Raw genomic sequence first — 18,492 nt, forward strand, 5'->3', positions numbered from 1 at the left:
CAACAAAAATAGTTTTGTTACAGAATTTTCAGGAAAGGAATTAAACAATGGGGGTACTTTGTGGTGGAAATGATGTAGAAAATCTATTGAAGTACTTAAAGTCCATCTTTTTATGTTAATATTTTTTTCTTGTTCTGTTATAGGAAACGTCCTGATCAGACATGGGTTCAGTGTGATGCTTGTTTAAAGTGGCGAAAATTACCAGATGGAATAGATCAACTTCCAGAAAAATGGTATTGCTCCAATAACCCTGACCCACAGTTCAGGTACCATACAGTTGGTAGTACTCTTTTTGGAAAGGCAGACCACATATTCAAGATGTATGAATAGACGCTGGTGACATGTTTTTCCCATGTGATTTTTCTGACTAGAAATTGTGAGGTTCCAGAAGAACCTGAAGATGAGGATTTGGTACATCCCACTTATGAAAAAACCTACAAAAAGAAGTGAGTGTTGTATTAATGTATGGTGGAGAAATAACATCCAGAATATGAACAGCAATGGGTTGGCAGCATTAGTTGGTATTTCTCCCAAGATAAAGCTAGTGTAACTAAAAGGTTATTTTATGGAGTGCATCTCAAGTCCTTTTTTTTTTTTTAAGTTTATGCTGTGGATACCTTCTATTTACTCACCTGATGTTTATTGCTGTCCTATCTATGACATACTTTGCATAAGAGTAGTTTATCTTTTTGAGCCATACACAGGTGGGTCATAAGTGAGTACTCCCCTTTACAAGCTTATAGTCTTAACAGAGAACAGTACCAATTAGAAGTTGATGAATGCCGTAAAAGGTATGATCCAATATTGTAAGGAAACTCATAAGGAGAGGTTGCTTCTGGCTGAGGAAGGTGAGAGCAGGAGTGGATCAGGAAGCTTCATGAAGGAGGTCATTTTCGTAATAGGCCTTGAAGGATGGGTAAAATGAGAATGTACAGAGAACAGTGATTTGTTAGGTTAACTAGAGTATATACATGAAAGGGAATAATAGAAAATGGAGGTGGGTTACATAAGCTGAGTATGATAGTCAGCCAGGGTGAACTTTAGGCTAATGTACTGTATGCAGAAGGCTGAGTTCATAAGAACCTTTCAGGTGGTTTTAATTTGTCGTATGCTTTTCTTTAACTAAATTCATTAGCAGTATTGGAAGTAAAGAAAACAGTTAGAAGACTCTGCGATATTCCAGATCAGAGGTCTGCAATTCATGCCTGTGGGTATTGAAAGCTTCAGGGTGTTATTGACAAAAAGGTGGAAAGTATTCCCCAAAGGGCTTACCACTGATTATAACAAAATTAAAGTTTAGTTTATATATCTGAGCAACTTGGTAGTGAAATGGCAGATATGTCATTAGAAAATGGGATTGAGAAATAATGAAGTAATTGTAAATATGATAATTTTTTATCTGTCTTTTAAAGCAACAGGGAAAAATTCAGAATCAGACAACCGGAAACCATCCCTCGGGTAATTAAGCCTTCCATTTTATAGCTGTGTCTTATATTGGGTAGTGCTTAGTTCAACCAATACCAAATTTTAAAGTTTAGGACTTATATAACAGATTGAAGGGATCGTGTTTATTCTCTTCCCGTTCTCCTCTTTTCTTGTACTCCTTCTTGCACTCCTTTCTAACCCTAACTTCCTAACCCAGCAACCTCATTCAAACTGTTCAGCTGATTGTTTAGTTGGACATCTTCTGAGGAAGGGCAACACTTAAGAATCATTGGTAGATAGGCGGTTAAGGAAACAGTCACAGGAACACCCAGGAAGCCATGTTCTAGTGCCAGCCTGGATAAAAGCAACAGTGTTTTTCTTCCCCTTTGTTGACTACTCTGCCTGGCCTTTCCATTTCTTTCTTAATAGCATTAAGGAGCTTTGGTTGAGTATATGCATATGAGCAGATAGTTGTACATCTTGTGTAAGAAGTTTGATCTGCTGCAGATGGATATGTTTTCTTATGATTATACCAAAATACTTTCTAGGACTGGCCAGGTTAGGTCAGTTGGTGAGAGTGCAGTGTTGTCATAACACCGAGGTCAAGAGTTCGGGTCCCTACACCGGCCAGCCATCAAAGAAAGAAAGAAAGAACAAACATGTTTTCTATAATGCTGAGGGTTTGAGGGTGAGAACAGAATTGGGGGGGAAGTATAGTGGGCATACTTTGGTTTTTAAAGGCAGTATCTTTATGACTCGTCTTTCTTTCTCTCAGAAAAAATAAGCTTTTATTATATTTCTGTAAGTCCTATAGTATAGGAGTCACCATATAGTAAATCTTTTTGGCTTCATGGACTACACACAGTCTCTGTTGCATATTCTTTGTTTTGGTTGTTTTGTTTTGTTCACACCCTTTAAGAGCATTAAACCATTCTTAGTCAGTTGCAGGCTATATTTGGCTCATTGGTCTATTTGTCTATCCCTAGTGTAGCACAAGGAATTTACATGTTTAGGATAGTTCTCAATGTCTTCTGTAATAAGGAGAAAAGGGAAGATGTATGCTATGTTTTAGGCATGTTACATTAAAATCCTTTAAGATCAGTGTTTTTTCCTCCAACAGATTAATGCTGATCTGTTGTTTCGGACAATTCCTATTCCAAGTCAGAACTTTTCTGCTGCAAAGGAAAGTGTTCCAAGAGGACATCTTTCAGAAGCAGCAAATTCTTATACAACACGGCTTATAAATAATCATCAAGTTTCACCCCAGTCTGAACCTGAGAGCAACAGGTCAGTGGCTAAGATGTGTGTTTCCATATGAAGAATATTAAACAGAGCCTTTACTTGACACTTCTATGCAATAATGCAGTTCCAGGAAATTGTAGGGTACATGAAAATTAAAAAATCTTAAGGGCAAATAATTTTGCCTTTATTGTCTAAACTTACCCCACTCAGCTTCTGCCACCTATTTAAATTAATTTAAAACATATTATTTGTAATCATTGTGGAGTTTGATCAAATTGTCACTTCTTTGAACTTCTCTGTATACTGGAAAGTCCTGCTTTTAAGATGATCAGTATCTAGTGTTATCTTGGTCATTAAATTACAAATTCTTATTATTTGAATGAAATAACCCACGTGCATTTTTTGCACAAGAGGTGCACTCTGGAAAAGTTACATGTAAATAGGACTTTGTAAACAGTTTTCCAATTGACCAAGTATCTGATGTGTTTTTATTTAAAAAGGGGATTCCATGACAAAATAAAAATTATAAAAGAAAAAAAAAGGTGATCAGTGTCTAAGTAAAGAAAAATATGAAGCAGTTAACAGTACAACACTATAATGTCAAGTGTGACTGAAAAGTTCGTATCATAGCCTGTGGCACGTTGTAGGTACTTACCATATTTAGATGAGTGGACAAAGAAGGAAGGGAGAAAGTAAGGTACAAGTGATATATATGTGAGTCATTAACCATATTGACTGGAGTGGTCAGGGAAGGCTTTGTGATGAAGTGGTACCTAGGTTGATTACTGAAATTCTGAAAGCAGTAATCTGCATGTGTGGCCTACTCAAAGGTAGTGGAATGAATGAAGGTGGAGAAGAAGAGTGATCATGTCTGGGAACTAGTAAACCAGACTAACTGCACCTCTGATGTTTGCTATTTAGAGAGGAACATTGAAGCAAGGTTCTCTGAGATAGTGGGGCCAGATTTTTGGAGAGGTTTTCTAGCTTTCATCAAAATCTCAAAAGAGATTTTTGACCTCAAGGAAGATTAGAAATAACTGTATAAATAACTGCATATATAAATGAAGGAGGGCATATTCTAAAATAGATTGCTCTTTATTGCCTATGTTTTGGGGACTCATTTTGGAGCTGGATTGATACTTAAGAGTTTGTGTGGTTTTTAAAAATTGGTCTCCGTAATATTCTTATTTTTTTTACGGATGGTTCTGTAGTTTACAGATAAAAGACAAAAATTTATCTTAAAGTTGGCTGCCATCAAAATTGAAGAAGAGAATAAAGAGAGAACATTTTTAAACAATTGAAAGCCTATATTTATTCTCAAATTCATAAAGCAAAGTCTGTGGAAAGGTGATACCTAAACTAAGCCTTAGGAAAGACAAATAGGAATTAGCCTGGTATGAAAAATAACAGGGCAACTCTCATTTAAACAGGACACAGGTAAACAAGAGGTAATTGAAGTGGCAGACCAGAGAAAGCTGAAACCCAAGCCTGCTGGAGGAGAGTAGAAACCTAACAAAAAGCAAAGTGATTAACTCCGCAGATCCTTAGAAAGTCTCAGAATTTGGAAGCGTTGAGTTCTGCTGAAGGTGGAAGATAGTGGTGAAAACAAGAGACTGGCTTGGAAGGTTAAGGAAGAGTAGTTACCTAGACCTCTTCCCAGCCTGCGGAGGCTGGCAGCTGCTGCTTTTCTTCCTCTCAGAGGATAGGAAATTTACTTTCTGGAGCAGATTTTAGTACTAAAGATGTAGATGAGCCATTGTTTTGAAAACAGGAGTGAGGGAAAGTTTGAATACTGAATTGTGAGAAATCTACCCTTCCTGGGCTCCCAAGAGAAGAGCTCAGCCCTCACTACTTCTAGTCAGTTCCACTCTTAAATATAAGCAGATAGCCAAGGATCACCAAATGAGTGATCTCCAGCACGGGACAACAAAATGAAACAAAGGGAGTAGAAGAAAATGTTGTGAAATTTGTTGGGGGGAGCTAGGGTAGATATTGAACAAATAAATCTCATAGAACAAAAAGATAAACAGCTGGAAGATAGAGAAAAGACAAAGTAAAAATATAGGAGGGCTAACATCTGAATAAAGGAGTTTCAGAATGGAAAGTCAGTGGGGGAAGGGAAATAATACAAGAAAAACTTAATAATGTCAGGAAAAAGATCCATTCCAAGGTACATCATCATGATATTTTAGAACACGAGTGAAAAGAGAATATTTTTTCAGACAGGAAAAACACAGATTACCTGCAGAAGATCAAGAATCAGAATCAGAATGGCAGAAACACTGAATAGTAGAAGAAAATGGAATGATGCTTCTAATTTTTTTTTTTTTTTTTTTTTTTTGGTGGCTGGCCAGTATGGGGATCCAAACTCTTGACCTTGGTGTTTTCAACACCATGCTCTAACCAGCTGAACTGGCCAGCCCAGCTTTTAAATTTGGGGGACAATAGTTTTCAACCTGGAAGTCTAGAATAACAGCCAAGTCAGAAATATACTTTAGAGGGGAATAAAGGTGTCTTCATCATGCAAAACTTTATATATTTGTGGTATCCTGTTGTCGGGCAGGAATCTCAGATCCTTTTAGCGCCTTCCTGTGCAGGTCGTGAGTCAGGTAGTTGAAAGAAGACCCTGGCAACTTTATGCAAGGTAGACATTCTTTATTCTTCAGATGTGAGCCTCACAGGCATGTTTTATTCTCAGATGTGAGCTCTGCCACCCACTCTGCTGATCTTCCGTGCTCTGCCAACCTTCCAGGCTCTGCTGACCAGCAGTTAAGAGCAAGTTACCTTTTACTCTTAGTACACAATAGCGGCCACAAGCCAAGCATTACATAATTACAGCAATCATGCTGCATCAGTATATGGGCACACATGCACAGTCACACTACTTTTTATAACTTGTTTCTAGTGAATGTGTTGAATCTTGCCCATTTGTAACAGATGCGAGGCGAGAGATCCTGACTAAAGTTTTCCTACTTTCCTTACACCTGTGTACCTTTTTTTAAGATGCTGTTGGAGGATGTGTTCCTTCAATGTGAGATAGTAAGCCCAAGAAAGAAGAAAATCTTTCCTGAGATCTAGGAGTCTAACATATAAGGCCCAAATATCAAACAGTACAAACACCCTTCCAAATGTGGAAAAAAGTAGTTATTGGTGATAACTTTTAGTGACTAAAATCCATTGTTGATTACAGAAAACCATGCAAATGAGGAAAATGAGCAATTTTTAATGCAGGGAAAATTGTTTTATATGAAAGCATAAGGAATACTGGTTTGCTTTATGGCTTACCTTGACCACTGAATGCTGATGAAAATTATGGGCAAATGAAATGGCAATGCCATTCCCTGACCTGGGGAAGAAGAGGCCTCGGGGAGGTAGCCTTCTGTTGTAACATGTATTAATTGAAATGCCTAGAGGCATCAGATGAAGAGGTGTTTGGCCGTATACACCTCTGGTACTTCAAAGAGATCTCAGTAGTCTATTGTTTCCTCTTCTGTAAAAGGAGAAAATAATCTCCATTAAATTAATGGTCGGTACTGTATGATGTGTCATTTTGAAAAAATGAGCATGGGCATTTCTTAGAATTTCAACATAGTTATAAAACTATTATAGTAGTGCATTTGTTGGAATGATTACATCAAGGACATCTATTTTGTCCATATTCATATTTTATAATCTTATATACTTTATATGTAAAATTTTTTTCAGCCTGAAACGGAGACTTTCTACTCGTTCCTCAATTTTGAATGCAAAGAATAGGAGATTAAGTAGTCAAACGTTTGAAAATTCAACTTATAAAGATGATAATGATGATGAAGATGTAATCATCTTAGAAGAAAACAGTACTCCCAAACCCGCAGTTGATCATGATATTGAAATGAAATCAGAACAGAGTCACATTGAGCAAAGTGTTGTTCAGGTTGAGCTTGTGAGTGATAATGAACCTTGTGTCCAGACTAATTTAACAAGCACCTCATCATCCAGGAGTGATCAGGGAACTACTGCAGCCACCCAGACTGAAGTACCAAGTTTAATTGTTAAAAAGGAAGAAACTGTTGAAGATGAGATAGATATAAGAAATGATACAGCAATATTGCCCTCCTGTGGAGAAGCTGAAGTAAAGATACATGAAACCCAGGAAACCTCTGATAAATCTGCAGATGATGCCAGCTGCCAATTTAATAAACTGAGAAATGATCTACTTCTGGTTTCCCAAGAAAAAGAACATTATAAAAGACAGTGTCATATGTTTACTGACCAAATTAGAGTGTTACAACAAAAGATAATAGAAATGAACGACAAATATGTGAAGAAAGAAACTTGCCATCAGTCTACTGAAACTGATGCTGTATTTTTACTTGAACGTATTAATGGCAAATCTGAAAGTTCAGACTTTATGGTATCTCAGTATCAGCAAGCTTTGGAAGAAATAGAAAGGCTGAAAAAAGAATGTAGTGCTGTGCAGCATGTAAAGGCTGAATGCAGTCAGTGTTCTAATAGTGAGAATAAAAGTGAAATGGACGAAATGGCTGTGCAGCTTGACAATGTATTTAGACAACTGGACAAATGTAGTATTGAGAGGGACCAGTATAAAAATGAGGTGAGTTGTGTCATCCAACATATGGTCGTGGGAGTCCAGGGCTATTTAAACCTTAAAGAACTGCCAATTGCTAGAATATTTTCACTTAATGATAGTATTATTTATTGAATATCTGTTGCTTCACTGGATCTCAACTGGGGAGTGGGCCTCTTGGGGGCATTTTTGGTTCTTATGATGTCTTGAGATGTGTATTGCTGGACAGTTACAGGTGGTGACCAGGTATGGTAAGTGTTCTGTAGAGTACAGGACATTTTTGTACAATGAAGAATTGTTCTCAAAATAACAACATCATTCCCAGTAAGACACTCAGTTACTCAATATGGTAGAACCTTTACCTCCATTATTAATACATCTTACAATACCCAGACAAGGTACGTGGTAGTATCCTCATTTTATAGATGTATGAGTTAGGATTAGGTTTGTGTGCAAGTGACATAATACCCCAAACAAAGTGGCAGCTCCACCGTCATCAGAGATGTAGGCTTCTTCTGCATTGTTGCTGTGCTTCTCAACGTGCAGTTGTTGTCTGAGATGGCTCTTGAGGTCTAGGCACCATATCTGCATTCCAGGCAGCAGGAAAGAGAAGATGTGTGATTTCTGGAAGTTGCTTATGTTCCATCTGTCAGAATTTAGTCATCTGGCTAATGGGTTCCTGGGAAATGTAGTCTTTATTCAAGGTTCTTTTACAGAGGATGGAGAAAAATGATAGATATCAGAAGACAAGCAGTAGCTGCTCCATATGCTTTCACTTCAATTTCAGGTAGCTCCTTTTTAATCTGTTTTACATATTAATTTTAATGTGTTTGAAAGGGTTTCCCTGCCAAAAAGAGTTTGGAAACCACAATATAGTGCTGTACTGCCTCTTCCTGGAAATACTGCTGACATAACTGCTCATTCAAACTCTCATCTTGATTTATTGGGTCAGGAGCTGGATGACAAAATACAAATGCTCCTTGATGTATAATAGGGTTATGTCTAGATAAAACCCATTGTGAATTGAAAATATCGTTAAGTCAAAAATTTATTTAATATACCTAACCAACCAAACATCATAGTTTAGCCTACCTTAAACGTGCTCAGAAACTTACATCAGCCTACAGTTGGATGAAATCATGCAATACAGAGCCTATTTTATAATAAAGTGTTGAATGTCTCATGTAATGAGTACTGAAAGTACAAAGCAGAATGGTGGTACAGGTACTTGAAGTTCAGTTTCTACTGAATGTGTATTGCTTTGACACCATCATAAAGTTGAAAAGACATCAAGTCAAACCATCGTAAGTCGGGAACTGTCTGCATATAAAAATCAGTGTAACCTCACTGTTGTAACTTTTCAGTGTGCAAGAAATGAAAGTTACTGACATCGACATAATTCAGGCGTTTAGTATCTCAGTTTTTCAGTTTCTAGCTACCACTTATTTTGGGGCACGTGGCAATTTCCCTCGATGTGAAAAGATGCAGAAGTGAAACTAAACAAATGAAGCTATTTATAGAAAATCATTTGTGTGTGTGTATATTTAATGTTTTTTGATAGTTGATTTTATCAAACAGGGTCTCTATATTTCTTAGCTTACATTTGCACTTTGACATTAGTATTCTTAAATTTTACAGATATAAAATTCATTTATATTTTTTGTCAGGTCGAATTATTGGAAATGGAAAAATCACAAATTCGTTCACAGTGTGAAGAACTTAAATCTGAAATTGAACAGTTAAAATCTACAAGTCGACAGATAGCAACAGATGTTTCAACTTCAAGTAACATTGAGGAATCTGTAAATTGTATGGATGGGGAAAGGTAATATTAAATGAGGCATATTGCAGGGCTGCAGTTATGGTCAGCGTACTTACTTTATCTGCTAGCACACGTCAAGTAGATACTGTTCTATCAAAAGAAGTTAATTGATTGTCTGCTGTGATCCCAATATTATGATAGGGAGATATAAAAGAAGTAACATCATTCTTCCCTCCAAATTGCTGACAGTTTAGCTTCCATTTAAGTGAAGAAGGAATTTAGAACGAGTAAAGCATTTGATTGGTCAGACTGGTTTGGAATGTTTTGGGGGGAAAAGTGAACATTGAACTTGATGTCTAAGAAGCGGGTGAATTTGGCCATGTCTAGAAGACAAGGCAAGGGACTGTTACTGAAATATACTTTTTCAACCTGATTTTTGAACTTGGTGCAGTTTCTTTATGGGTTGCTATCCTTTCACTCTATGTCCTCCTTAATCTTAACTTTTAGGAAATCACAAAATTACTAGAAATTACCTTAGTATAGGTGATATTAGGAAGGAGTCCTCTTAAAATGAGGAAACAGTAAATTAATTATTATCCTATCTCAGTAAAGTATAAATTGGGCTTGGGGTTCTGTGTGGATTTGTTTTTGATAGTGGGGGAGACAGAGGTTCAGAGGATGACATTGTTGGTGTGTTGACAGCTTACTATTCACAAATAGTCATTAAAGGCTGAAATCGTGCAACTTTACCTGCTAATATGATATGACTTGAGAACTAAAAGGCACTGTTGTTTAGAAATTTCTCCTGCCATCCTCACTTGACATTAATTATGTTATTACTTTGTCTTTCAGCTTAAGTTTTTAAAGGATTTTTAAAAATCTGTTTATTGAAATAGAAGAGTGCAGTGCATGTAAGCTTTAGGCCAAAGGGTCAAAAAAAAAAAAAAAAAAAAGTCTTGAGCAGTGTTTCTGAAAATGGGGACCACAAGCATCTATGGTACTTGTAGAAATGGGCCCTACTGCAATTTATTGAATTAGAAACTGTTTTAAACAAGCTCCCAGATGATTCTCTTGCACTCTAAACTTTGAGTAACTGACAGTCCTTTAGTCCTATACTTTCCAATATTGTAACCACTAGCCGTGTTTGGCTATTGACACTTGAAATGTGGCATCTGAATTGAGGTGTGCTCTAAGTGTTAAATACACACTGACTTTTGAAGCTCTAGTTTGAAAAAGATGTAAAATACTTGATTAATAAAGTTTATTTTGATTACATGATGAAATGGTAATACTTTGGCTACATTGGATTAAATAAAATATATTACCAGAATTAATGTTTCCTTTTACTTTTTAATGTGGCTGTTAGAACATTATTTCTCTTGGACAGTGCCAATCTAGACGTTAAATATAGGAATCTGTGATGTTCAGTAAACAGCAGGAAGCAACCCATCAAAAGACTTAAGGGATAGGATGGGTAAAAAGGTTATACTAGTCATTTGTTTGCTTTTCAAGGAGATAAAAGGTTTTGGTTATGACACGGGATATTCTTGGTGTAGGTCATAGAATGGTTAATAACTTTAGGAAAGCAAAGCAGAAAAAAAATTGAACCATGGGCTCTTGATTGAAGGTGAGTGGAAAGCCTGGACCAAAAACAGCTGGTGTGGGAATGATGTATGTTTTATCAGTGGTCCAGTGGAATCTTATCATAAAAGCCCACAAAATTAACATGCTCAGAATTACATTTTTCTGCAATATCAACTCAAGGATGAGCATCTTGACCCCAGAGATTTCCATCCTAGGAAAATCAGTATCTAAATTAAATATGGTCTACTTACTTTGGGCGGGGGCAGGGAACAAGAACAACTAAAACACTTTCATTTCATGTGTCTAGTACAATCTTTGAAGCAAAGGTTGCCTTATATTTTTACGTATGTATTACTTAAATACTTTTTGGAATTTATTTTTTTAAGGCTAGAATGTTGACATTCATAAACTTGGAAGGAATGATAATGATCATCTTAATCCAGGGTGTCCTAATGTTTTTAGCAAAACACCATTCCCTGTAAATGTATAGTAAAATGGATAGTGAGTGTACTTGAGCTTGTAATAGGTTCAGAGAAGTTCTGCTACTTAAAAAGGCTTGTTTATCATTATTTAACCTAAAGTTTTGCAAACTTATTTAGCCACAGAAACTTTTTTTCCTCTTGTACAAATAAGGATATCTCCTAGAACACGTTTTTATTAATTTAACGTGTTTAATTTATTTTCCTCAAAGGGAAGCTGAAGTTCAGAGATGAATTCTTATTTTTACACAAGTGTTCTCAGTAGCATATTGTTACTGTTTTCCAGGTGGTAACAATATTTTAAATTGTAAATAACATCTTGTAATTTATGTATTTTGCTAGTCCAGGTTTTTTCTAATCTGCAAATTAAAAATATGAGTAGAAACCAAACAGAGCTACTAGTTTTATGAAACACTGTGCTTGGATTTTAGGCAAGCAACTACTGGATAAAATGAATTATTAAATTAAATCCAGTCCTCTACGGGAAGTTTTCCCTTTCTTATTGTTTAATTGTATGTCATTCTACAGACTTGAATTTAGTGTTTCACTTTCAGTTTTTAAGTTCTGCATTAATATTGAACTGTACTGTAATGCTTATCTAATAAGTTTAATATTTGTATTTGCAGCCTCAAACTTCGATCTCTTCGAGTTAATGTAGGACAACTGCTGGCTATGATTGTGCCTGATCTTGATCTTCAGCAAGTAAATTACGATGTTGATGTAGTTGATGAGATTTTAGGACAAGTTGTTGAACAAATGAGTGAAATCAGTAGTACGTAAAATATATTCTATGAAAAATAAAAATATTTGCTCAATTCTTATGGTTGTACAGCTCTCAATTTTGTTTCATAGATATAGGTAAAAGACTGAAGAACCATAATATTTACTGTATTCTATGCATTCAAGTGTGGTCACAAATATTGTGGACACATTATCATACCTTTTGAAATACCTGTGAATTATTAGTAGTAAGCAGCTGAATAGCTAGCTAACTCATAATTCTGTTTTGAATGTAAATATTTGAAATTAAGTCTGCACATATTTTTTTATTGCCCTAGAGTACTTAAGAATTTTTCACCAGGAGCTTTTCAGGTTGCCCCAAACCTTTGTGCAATTTTTTTCTGGTTTCCCAAATTGTATTTTTCTCTGAATTGAGGGCTGTGCCATAATACAAATGAGAATGTTACCTTTCATTTTATTGTAAAGGAGTTTAAATAGGATTTTTAAATGCTCTAATAACGCTTCTGATATGGCTGTGATTATAAATGAATTGAGCATTAATGTTTCTTTTCTATAAATTCCTATCTCCTGAGATATTTTATCCATGAAAAGATGGTAAGTAGAGACTGACTCCGTTTCACCAGGATTTTTCTTGTGCTGAGATTGAGATTGCCAATCATGGTTAGATACAAAGTGTGTTTTTATAGAACCAAGAAACAATCTTTAGTATTAAAAAGTATTGAAAATATTAAATGACCACCAAGTTTACTTTGAAGCCCATTTTTGGCTGTTTAGTCAACATGGATTGGGCACAATAATTATTTAATATTTCTTTTTGTGAAATTTCCTGTACAGCTTTTTGTAGGATTACTATATGTTGATGTGAGTTGAGGAAGACAATCTTTCTCAAACGATACTACATACCTTTTATTATATTACAAACCTAAGTGTTTTATATCCTGGAGTTAAGGAACAAACTGCCCTAGGATTATAGTATTACATGCCATAAAATATTATGCTTTATTGTTCCCATGGTTTGTGCAGTTTTAAAGAGATGGCTTTCTATTAAATATAATTATGTATATGTAATTAAGAATCATATTTTCCACATCTAGAATGTGCATTATTTTTTCTAAAGTTTTATCATTGCTATTTATTTTTACTTTTGTTTCTGAACATTCAATACATGTTTATTTTGTATGTATGCTTAATTATACATGTCTGTCATGTACAATATTAAATTTTTACTGTATATTATTAACTCTGGAAAGAACAAATTAATGAAGATTGTTTTTATTTGCTTGATAAAGTAATTGAAAGTGTATTTTTGGTATGAAGCTGGTTTTCTGTCACAGTTGTAATTGCCCGATTTTAAAATACCTTGTAATAAAATAAAAATATATGATGGGTAACTCTTCAGATTTGTTGTTTTTAGTTTTCTTTTCTGAGTTTTTGTAAAGGTTTTATTCTGTACAGGGGGAAGAGGAGACTCAGTCTTTCTGGGCAGCTGCTTTCCTTATGGCAGTCAGGACATTGCTTAGCTCCTCTTGCTTCCTCTTGGCACAGGTGTGTCCCCCCAACCTTTTCTTGTTGAACTTGAGGGCCCGTTTGTCCTTGGAGACCTTGAGCAGCTCCATGGCACAGCGCTTATATACGGCAAAGCCACACATCTCTCAGTTCATGTCCTGCACGAACTTTGTATGCTTGGTGAGTTGCCCACAGTGGTGGCCATGCCTCTGTTTGCTCACATTCTTGGTCACTTTGTATCCCTTGTTGAGGTCCATGGCCATGGGGTAGCACAGAGCCATTGCTGCTGCTCTTCAATGGTTGCTGTACAGAAGGGCTTAAAGAATTAAGATTTATTTTAAATTTAAAACTAGCAATATATCCATTAGACCCTCAAGTTGTACTCATTTTATTATATTGATTACAAGTTACATTCTGAAGACTAAGACTGTTTCTGTTAGACTGTTAGGCTGAACTCATCTTTCTTGGAGAGAGTGTGTGTATTCTATACTCAGGAAATTTCTTTGTGCATCATTTAAAGAAACTTTGCATAAATGATAACGGCTATGTAAAGCCTGTGTAAGTTTTGTGAATATTTTAAGTGTAGTGGTTCTTTTTGAAATTTGCCATTTTTCTCTTCCTTTTGGTCAGCTTCTATATTCTTGCAAAAATGTGTTATATGGCTCTCTGGCTTAATGGGAAAATTAATCATAGGATTAGAAGAGAAACTTGCCTGCTAAATTGATTCTTTGGACGTATTTACATATTTCTTACCCTTTAAGAAGATACTGCCAAGATAAGAGATTTTGAAAATTTAACAAGTTTCACAGAACAACATGGGTTTTCATGGTGCATATAATTATTTAGGTAGGAATGACCTACCTCTTTTGTTAAATTTGTAAAAGGCTACTGTTGAAGGGCAGTGTTGCTTAAACTAACATTTATTTTATTTTTTTATTTTTTTTAATTTTATTTTGTCGATATACATTGTGGCTGATTATTGTTGCCCATCACCAAAACCTCCCTCCCTCCTCCCTCACCCCTCCCCGCCACCAATGTCCCCTCTGTTTGCTTGTCGTATCAACTTCAAGTAATTGTGGTTGTTGTATCTTCTCCCCCCCCAAGCCCGGTTTTTGTGTGTGTGTGTGTGTGTGTGTGTGTGTGTGTGTGTGTGTGTGTGTGAATTTATATATTAATTTTTATCTCCCACCAATAAGTGAGAACATGTGCTATTTCTCTTTCTGTGCCTGACTTGTTTCACTTAATATAATTCTCTCAAGGTCCATCCATGTTGTTGCAAATGGCAGTATTTCATTCGTTTTTATAGCTGAGTAGTATTCTATTGTGTAGATGTACCACATTTTCCGTATCCACTCATCTGATGATGGACATTTGGGCTGGTTCCAACTCCTGGCTATTGTAAAGAGTGCTGCGATGAACATTGGGGAACAGGTATACCTTCGACTTTATGATTTCCATTCCTCTGGGTATATTCCCAGGAGTGGGATAGCTGGGTCGTATGGTAGATCTATCTGTAATTGTTAAACTAACATTTATTGCTTTAAAACAAAGTATGAGAAAGTAAACCAAAACAGTCCACAGTCTCTTAGCTGCTTTAGTCAGCTAAGGCTACAAAATCAGTGAAAAGTAGAGTGGCTGCACAGAGCAGGAGTGGTGTGGCATGTCCTTGTGCCATTCCTCTGGGCCTCAAATTCCTAATGTGGCAGGTCCTACTGGTGACACTGCCTGTGCTCTCTGGATTCTTTCTATCACACAGACCTCTATCACATGACACTTGGGTCACATTTGTCATTAAGGAATCAATGATCTGTATTGATGGTTAAGTTAGGGTCTTTGGGGATTGGACCCAGATAACAGTATTTTTTAAGGCCTCCCAGGTTAGTTCCAGTGTGCCATTAGAGGTGAGAGCCATTGATCTATGTCTTCTGTTGGTGAATACTTAGAAACGTGGAAATCAAGTGGTTTATGAAACAAACTCAGGATCAGCATGTCTGCTTTCTTTTTTCCCAGTTAGAAGTATAAATGAACAGAAAGAATGGTATATAGTGAAAAGGCTTACTTTTTCCACCGCTTTCCCAAAGGTAATCACTATTGGTTTTTGTATGTCCTTCCAGAAAATATTGACTGCATACATATACACATTCATATATATGTATTCAATTTATATTAAGTTGCATATATTCGTATGAAAATTTACGTAAATGCATTACACCATAAAACTGGCAACTTAACATTTCTATATCATTCAAAAAGCTTTAGTGACATTCTATGAAATTAATATGCTCCTAATGCTCATTTACTTTGCTTTTGATATTACAGAAAAATACTACTATGACAATAAACACCATACATACGTCTTCAAGTATATCCAGGGTAAGTTTTTTGCAGTGAATACTAAGTCAAAGAGTGTATGCTAGGTATATTTTAATAAATGTTGCCATCCCAAAAAGTTTGCAGGAATTCATACTCCTATGAGTAATAAATGTATCAGTGATTTTTCCTCAAAATCACCCCATCAAACTTACTTTTGCCAGTCTGATATGTGAAAAAGTGATTTTGTCTTAGGCATTTTTTTGTCTTAGGCTGAACATGTTCTCGTTATTGGCCACTTTAATTTCTTCTGTGTATTACATATTATTTGCCTATTCTTTTTTGGATTCTTTGTCTTATTGCTGTAAAGAAACTAAAAGCTTGTGTTAATGTGGCCACAAACACCACCCATACAATTATGTAAAAGCTACCTAAATAACTCCTATATCAGAAAATTCAGTGGTTAAATCTTATTTTGTACAGTGTCTCATAAATAGACTCATTGGAGTGGAACAAAAGTCCCAGCAGATGCGTGTCTCCATATGCGTGTCTTTTGGACATTGGCAGCTCACAAAAGGAATGCTATTAATATCCAGTTGGTGTAGAGGAAAAATGTATATGTGTAAATATATATTTACTGCTTTTTAGAACTAAATTTCTTGATCACGAAGTTGATTTTCATATACCAGCCTGTAGGAAGAAAGTCAAGACCAAAGGAGACAGTCTTGGTAAAGTCAAGCCATTTAAATAACAGATGAAGTTATTAAATGAGTGTGGTCATACAGAATGAATTATCCATTCTAAAATTTGAGTGTGAATTTTATACACAAACATTCTAATGATAAATTGTTAGTAAATGAAATTTCTCATCTCAAATACATAAAACAAGCATAGCCTCAAGGTTCAATGTAGTGGGTTAGAAATCTTGATTCTCATTTGATTTTTGAATAAGGTTTTTAGGTAAATGCATGTATGGTGCAAAAGCCCTCGAACAGGGGGCCACAGCCCATAGATAGCGTGACCAAAGCCCATCTAATCAACTCTCACTCACTGGTTAGGTATGGGTTTGTATACTTTAATTACTTTAGAGATGACAGGTGGTTGTCATACTGATCCTGTTGAGAGATTTTAAGAATTGCTAAAGGGAAAGTTGTGGAAAAAATGTTTGCTAGGGGCAAGCTGTCTGTTGGAAACTTTAGCGATAATTGTATTTAGATTTTATCATAAAAGTGTAACTTTTGTTTAAGGAGAGGTCATACTTTAGATAATGAGCCAGTTGGACCAACTTAGCTCTTTACTAATTGTACTTTGGAATGTCACTTTAATTTACTGATATTACTAGTTTCCATTGTTAAGCTACACTTAGCCATGGACAACTTTTGTAACATTGCCTATGTCCTTATGTCCTTCTTTGATGATTGAATCAACTGATTTTTCTTGTGAAACTTCCTTGTCTTGTGAATAAAAAGAAAGGCTGATTTTGGATCGGGGCTGCTCCCCTGATGGGTGGCAGTCTCTCCAGGCCTCATTGATGGTACTTTGAGCGAATTCTTTCTCATTTCTCCGTCTCAGTTACACAGAGGAAAGTATAACAAAGCTCAATGTTTCATTCTGTAAGAGTTAACAGGAAACTTTTAGAGCCACAGAATTTCTTGTAAATTAGGACTCAAAATCATGGTAACAAAATACAGAATAAGTTTAAACTTGACTCAAAAGGATTTTTACCCCAACCTGGCTAGTGTTTAGCTTATGAATGTCGTCAATATGTAGATATCCAGAATTTGGCTGTATCTTCATAAAAAATGTAATGGCGCTTTATATTCACAGAGTAGTTGCGTTAACAGTCTTCCTAGTCTCCTATGGGGTTCCTGTTAAATGCTGTTGAAAGTTGTGGCCCCTGCTTTGTACTGTGATCTGAACCAAGGCTGAATTAAAGTAATTTGGATTTATAAATTTTACTTTTCTATGTAGGCAATTGTCCCTTGTTTTTGTGATTCTTTTTATTCCATTGATGTGGAGTATCTCTCAAAATGTGTTGTTCGTGGATGCAGTAGAGATACTGTAGAGCATTGTTCCCAGGTTGGTGTATGATTTTATGCAGGTCAGTACTGTGGGAGAGGTGTTTACAAACTGCAAAATGGGAACTTGCTGTGAGATTCCTGGAGTTCGGAGTTCAAGGAGTAGTTGTTGGGTTGTCTAACCAGTTTACAGCAAAAGTGACACAGTCTGATGTAACTGCACCTGTTCCCTCTTTTCCAGGGTTGAGAAATAACAGTGACAGGGGTCTAAGACAATAATTTGTATATGTCATTATAAATTATATAGTTATATAAAATATTTAATAATAGCATTACTATACACTATACGCTATAACCGTTCTTATCCAGTACTTTCTCATTTCCCATTAGTTAATTGTTCTTAAACTGATTTTTTCAATATCAGGTATTTTAAACCTTATTTTGGGAATTTCTAAACATCTAAAAATAAGAAACGATTATAATAAACTCCTGCGTACCCATTTCAACAATTTTCAATTCGTGGTCAGTCTTGTTTTATCTACACTCCCATTTACTTAACCCTTCCTGTAGTATTTGTGTTACAAATATTAACTTATTGAAGAAAATGTTTTATTGTGATAAATTATACATAACAAAATTTACCATTTAACCATTTTTTTGTGTGTGTGTGTGTGTGTGTGTGTGTCTTTTTGAGACCGGTAAGGGGATCGTAACCCTTGGCGTGGTGTCGCCCGCACCGCGCTCAGCCAGTGAGCGCACCGGCCATTCCTATATAGGATCCGAACCCGCAGCAGGAGCGCTGCTGCGCTCCCAAGCGCTGCACTCTCCCTAGTGCGCCACTGGGCCAGCCCCCAC

The 18,492-nt window shown here is 36.0% G+C and overlaps 1 protein-coding gene and 1 pseudogene across 1 annotated transcript in view; one reads left to right on the top strand and one right to left on the bottom strand.

Annotated features, from left to right (window-relative positions):
• The window catches only part of MORC3 (MORC family CW-type zinc finger 3), a 39,890-nt gene extending 27,007 nt beyond the window's left edge, over positions 1 to 12,883 (top strand). Inside the window, exons 11-17 of the mRNA XM_063094191.1 lie at positions 144 to 266; positions 372 to 446; positions 1,413 to 1,458; positions 2,546 to 2,712; positions 6,373 to 7,264; positions 8,905 to 9,062; positions 11,689 to 12,883. Of these exons, the coding sequence (XP_062950261.1) occupies positions 144 to 266; positions 372 to 446; positions 1,413 to 1,458; positions 2,546 to 2,712; positions 6,373 to 7,264; positions 8,905 to 9,062; positions 11,689 to 11,842 (1,615 nt within the window). The 3' untranslated portion in view covers positions 11,843 to 12,883. The remainder of the gene's footprint in view (positions 1 to 143; positions 267 to 371; positions 447 to 1,412; positions 1,459 to 2,545; positions 2,713 to 6,372; positions 7,265 to 8,904; positions 9,063 to 11,688) is intronic.
• Positions 12,884 to 13,272: 389 nt separating this feature from the next.
• LOC134363939 (large ribosomal subunit protein eL36-like) lies at positions 13,273 to 13,590 on the bottom strand (annotated as a pseudogene).
• Positions 13,591 to 18,492: the final 4,902 nt, after the last annotated feature.

Source organism: Cynocephalus volans, chromosome 1 (genome assembly GCF_027409185.1).
Source record: "Cynocephalus volans isolate mCynVol1 chromosome 1, mCynVol1.pri, whole genome shotgun sequence".
In the NCBI taxonomy this organism is placed as follows: Eukaryota; Metazoa; Chordata; class Mammalia; order Dermoptera; family Cynocephalidae; genus Cynocephalus; species Cynocephalus volans.